Here is a 5,847-nt window from a genome sequence, read left to right as displayed (position 1 = left end):
TTTTAATTTTATTTTGGTGGAACCGGGGATTGAACTCAGGCCCTTTCGATTGCCAGGTTAGTGCTTATTCCACTGAGCCATCTCCCCAGCCCCTATTTTGTACTTTCTTTAGAAAATATTTTTTATAAAAAAACAAGGCACTATTGCTTCTGTTTTTGATATTAGTCTTTTGATTACCATAGGCTTTCTTTTTCTGCTAATTGGCATGTAACTCTATAATCAAGTAGCTATCTTCTTATGTGACCTCATGGTGACTGTAACAATATGGTACATTTTACTTGAAATTTGCTAAGAGATATATTTTAGGTGCTCTACACACACACACACACTCTAGTAAATGCGTGGTGATGGCTATGTTAACATAATGTATTCATTATACAATGTATGTGTATAACAAGTTGTCATACTGCACATCTTGAATATATGTAACTTTTATTTGCTAATACCTTATTAAAGCTAGAAAAAGTAAAAAAAAAGTATAAACAGTCAAGTTTTCTTCAAATGCAAGCAGGTTATTTTCTTTGTTAATTCTTTGATAAAAGGCTTTGCATACAAGTAGATCTACAAAAATACTGCTCACACTGATCAGAATTCACTGTGAATAGAGAAGAGCTTTATTTATTTATCTTTTGTCGGTACCAGGTATCTAACTCAGGACCTTGCACTTGCCAGCCAGGTGCCATACCATGTGTCACTGAACTATATTCCCATTCCCTAGAACAGAGTTTTAAAATAAATGTAAGTAGTACTAAACATTTTCTTTCTGTAACCCATACTTATAAATTCTTTCTATAAACTAACTTTTAAAAGATACTGTAGTGCAAAAAACCTGAACTTTTAAAACTTATAATCTTCTAGTGAATAAAATACTTATAACTGGAAACAAGACTATGGCGCAAACCTTCAGGAATAAAAATCTTACATGCTGAGGGTCATCTTCTGCTGACATTGCATTGTTAACACATAACGCCTCTAGAAACTTCTGCTTCAGGATAATGTAACGAAACCTGTGAAAAATAACAATATATTAAAGTGATCAAAAAGCTGAATAGCAGCAGAGTTAAAGACAAAAAACTCAAGTTTCTTAAAGAGAAACAGGCCAACTTTGACTGATTTGGTGAAAGCTAGAGCCCAAGGCCTCCCATGTGCTAGGCAATGCCCCACCCCAGCTACGTCGCCATCGGGTCATGCTCACATTAAAGGACTGATTACTTCTAAAGATAGTTCTTCTCAAAAATTAATCTTGCAAGCTCCAATAAGTCAGAATCACTCTGACAAGTTAGTACAAGCAAAACTTTGTTTCCAGAATATTAAGATATTTTACTAGGCTTAACACTCAGAAGAATGATTTTTAAATCCAATATTAATCCTATACAAAAATCCAATTTTTAAGGGAAGATGTCAAATATGACTCTAATTAGAAATCAAAGTCCTACATATTCAAAATGGTTTTACTGCCATCTAAAAATGTTTAATTTTATTAATTTTTAAAAGTAATTATATATATTTATAGGATCCAGTGATTATGTTTCATCAGTATGTACAAAGAATAAAGATGTTTCATTTTTAGGGGCCGGGGAAATAGCTCAGTAGAATAAGAGCTTGCCTGGCAAGCACAAGGTCCAGAGTTCTATCCCCAGTACCACCAAAAAAAAAAAAAAAAAAAAAAAATTCATTTTAAACATTAGTCTAATAAAAATGGAAAAGAAAGGGTAGGAGAAAATGAACACTTTACAACGTCACATAATTACAGACTTAGAGCTTTTAAACAGGGATTTTTAAAGGAAGAAAAAAGAGATCAATCAAAATAACTTTGATGGGCTGGTGAGATGGCTCAGTGGTCTAAAGCACCTACTTAAAACAAGCTTAGCAAAGCACAGGGACCGCAGTTCAATCCCCCAGCCCCACATGCCAGTCAGCCCCGCCCCCTGGTGGGCTGAGCTGGCCACACACACACACACACACACACACACACTAAATAAATAAAGCAATGGATTCTTACTTAAAAAAAAAAAACAAAAAAACAAAATAACTTTGATGCCTTTAAGCACTTTACACAGCTTCTAAGTGTTTAAGATAATGAAATTTGAGTCAGTCTTTCAGCCTTCACTGTAAATAATATCCCATAAAACAAAATGTCCAATGACACAATCTCTTGCTTTAAGGCTATCTCATAAATTATATGAAATATATATAAGGTTTGACAAAGTCTTAAAGGATTGTGAAATCAATCCTACTAGGAAAGATAAAAGAGAAAAGATATATAAAAGACTTATAGAATATTATCAAGAAGGTGAGCTTAAACAACTTATACACAACAAATCAAAAAGTAATATGAGGTTTTAACAGGGGAAAGGGAAAAAGAAGTAAAAGTAATTAAGATGTGCTTTGTGCATTTTAATTCAAAATGAATGCAATTATTATGTACTGCAACCATGTACTAATAATTTTTTTTTAATTTCTGTAATGTTAGAGTAATTTATATCTGATAACTTATATATGACTAACAATGCTAACCCTAGACAAAACACACAAAAGAATAACTATCTGAAAATATTACAAGTCCAGGTGTGGTGGTGCACACCTGTAATTCCAGTGCTGGGGAGGCTGAAAACAGGAGGATCACTATGGGTCCAACCTGTGTAGTGAGACCCTGCACAAAATACACAAAAAATCCCTAAAAACTGAAAACATTACAGAATAACTGAAAGCTGGCACATGTAGTTGCCTTATTTGTCTGTAGTCATTTTTAAAATTTTACTTTTTTTTTCCCTTTGGTTGAAGCTAGCACATGTAGAAGGGAAAAAAAGATAACTTAAGGGACTGCAATTCAAGGGTATAAGGCTCTTCAGATGAAGTTACTCCCCAGTCTACACAGTGAGTTACAACATGAGCAGAGTGTTATGGTTTGAGTCTAGCTGTCCCCCAAAGCCTCATGCAGTCATGGGGCGGACTTCTAGATGTTGTGATTAATTCACGATCCAGTGCTGAAATTATGGGTGTGAGTGCTGCACTCACCCTTGGGCAGACAGCCTGAATGCAGTATAAGGAAGGGACAGGGGCTGGCTCACTGCTGCTGCTGCTACTCCTCCCTTTTTGCTCTTACTGCCCTCTACTATGTGCCACCCTGCCTTGCAGTCAGCTGATTATGGACTGAAACCTCCACAATCTGTCCTAAGTTCACTCTCTGAGAAATATCCTGAAGAAGCTGAATGTGTGACAGAACTGTACAACCCATTAAAGTACATGGGAAAGTTACCCGAAGTGGGTCCACTGGATCTCAGAGCCCCGAAAGTAGGCAGGAAAAACCAAGATGCCTGCAGGCAAAGCAAGTTGCTGGTTCTGCTCAAGTCCCCACACCTTCTCCTGGTGGCTACAGGCATGTGGATCTGTGCTTACTCAAGTAACTAATGAAGACCTCTGTGGATAGTTGTGAAGTAGCCTACCAAGATACGCATCCTAATCTCTAGAACCTATAATCTCACTTTACATGGCAAAAGAGACTGCAGTCAAGGTTGAGGATTTGGAAGTGAAGAGACTGTCCTGGTTGATCTGAGTGGACTGCCCACATAATCACAACACTGCACATATAAGGGATGAAGGAGGAGCCAAATGAGCAGGAAATATGATGCTGGAATGGGAGGTTGGCATGAAGTTCTTTGAAGATAGATGAAGTAACAACAAGCCAGGGGATACAATGAAGATGTAGAAAAGATTTTCAGGAATCTACCAGTCTTCTGAGGACTCAAGTCCACCACCCAAGTTTCTAGGAAGAGAAGAGACAGAGATGTGCACAGGGACAGAGTCAGAGGTCTATGTGGTGGGACAGAAAAGGAGCAGGAAGAGACCAGAGGAAAAGACAGAATTAGTACTATAACTCCAGAGTTTTGACTCCACTATGAAAAGACTAAATTGCAGGAAATTAATCCCATTAAGAAAAAAAAAAAAAAAGCGTGTTCAGAAGACTGTAAAGCATAAATCTTTCTTTGCTATCCTGGAGCAGGTCTACTAAAAAAAAGTCAAGCAACCAAGCAAACAAAACACCCCAAGTGACAACAAACATAAATTCCTACAAACAAAAACAAAAACAAGGGCCATCAAGATAGCGCGGCAGACTAAGTGTTTGCTCAGGCAAGCACAGACCCTGGCACCACATGCCGCACCTCCACTGAGCCAGCAACCAAGACTGGGCATGGTGGTGCATGCCTGTAATCTCAGAACTGGGGAAGCTGAAAACTGAAGGATCGCTAGAAGTCCAAGCTGCATAGTGAGACCCTTTACCAAAAAAAAAGCAGAACTCTACTACATTTTTTTGTTTATTTGTTTGGTTAGTTGCCTATATTGCCAACACTCAGGAGGCTGAGGCAAAAGGATTACCATGAGTTTGAGGCCAGCCTGGGCTACACAGTGAGTTCAAGACCAGCCTGAACTATATTACATAAGAAGACCATGTCTCAAAAAAACCAAAACAAAACAGAATAAATCTACAGTGGGCAAAATAGTTTTACAGGGGCCAGGAGAAAGCAGCATAAGTACCTGCCTGACAAGTGTGAAGTCCTGGGTTCAACCCCTGCTACCAAAGGCAGGGGCAGTTTTACAAAATGACTGGATTTTTTTTTTTTTTAATGAAAAAGTAAATTTTTAGAAACTGAGTCTGCCAGGATTAATGTTCAAATTAGCAAACAAGGACTGACGCTAGTAAATAAGTTTTGGCACCTTGCACCTGGAAAGCCTCATGTGCTCACAGGAGGGGCGTGGGGAGTGGCTGGAATCTGAGTGTGTTATAGGATGTGTCCACTGGGTGGTTTAGCATAGTTCTAGGTGTGGGTGATGGATTTACTGAAGAGAGAAGACCCAGACTGGATATGGGTAGCACCATACAACAGGCTTTTAGCCTGGATGGAATAAAAGGAAGCGCAGAAGAAGGCTGCTGCCTCCTGCCTGCCACGCCATGCCATAAACTGCTTTTCCTCTGCGATTTACCTCTGCTAGCCTGCGCTGCCTTGGAGCCAGCCTATTGTGGTTTGAAACCTCTACAAATTTTGAGCAAAAATAAACCTTTTCACCTTTAATTTGTGAATGTTGAATATTTTGTCCAAATAATGAGAAAATAACCAAGACAGCAACTATTATAAATACGTTAAAGGGGGGCCAGGGAAATGTCTCGGTAGAATAAGTGGTTGCCTGGCAAGCACAAGGGCCTGAGTTCAAAACCCCGGTTCCACCAAATAAAATAAATAAATAAATAAATAAATAAATTGAAGGGCTAAAAGGAAACTATAATCATAATGAGTAAGCAGATAGGAAGAACTCAGCAGACAAAAAATTTAAAAACAAAAATTACAATATCTAAAATTAAAAACTAACTATAATAAGACAGCTAGTACAAGTGTCAGTGACCATTAAATCAAAGAAAATAAATCAGAATAAAGACTACAGGTCAGGTGCTATGACACATTCCTGAAATCCCAGCACTCTGGGAGGCTGAGGCAGGAGGATCATAGGTTTAAACCCAGCATGGGCAACTTGGTAACTTAGTAAGATTCTGTCTCATGATAAAAATAAATAAATAAAATGGGGATGTAACTTAGTACAAAAGCCCTAGATTCAATCCCTAGTATAAAATACAATAAAAAATTTTAAATAATAAAGAATACAGGGGTCCTGGCCCTAGCTCAGTTCTTGGGCTGGTGAGATGGCTCAGTGGTCTAAAGCACCTACTTAGAACAAGCTTAGCAAAGCACAGTGACCACGGTTCAATCCCCCAGCACCACATGCCAGCCAGCGCTGGCCCCTGGTGGGCTGAGCTGGCCACACACACACACAAATAAATAAAATAAATACATA

The 5,847-nt window shown here is 38.4% G+C and overlaps 1 protein-coding gene across 4 annotated transcripts in view; it reads right to left on the bottom strand.

Annotated features, from left to right (window-relative positions):
* Wdr47 (WD repeat domain 47) overlaps positions 1-5,847 on the bottom strand; it is a 72,463-nt gene that overhangs the window by 43,701 nt on the left and 22,915 nt on the right. For all 4 annotated transcript variants that reach the window (XM_004636942.1, XM_004636943.1, XM_023721687.1 and 1 more), the window contains exon 4: positions 923-1,007. In XM_004636942.1, coding sequence (XP_004636999.1) covers positions 923-1,007 — 85 coding nt within the window. The remainder of the gene's footprint in view (positions 1-922; positions 1,008-5,847) is intronic.

The sequence above is a fragment of the Octodon degus genome, unplaced genomic scaffold (assembly GCF_000260255.1).
Source record: "Octodon degus isolate 3935 unplaced genomic scaffold, OctDeg1.0 scaffold00084, whole genome shotgun sequence".
NCBI lineage: Eukaryota > Metazoa > Chordata > Mammalia > Rodentia > Octodontidae > Octodon > Octodon degus.
The sequence above is the reverse complement of the archived record's forward strand: the minus strand, read 5'-3'. Positions and strand labels throughout refer to the sequence as shown.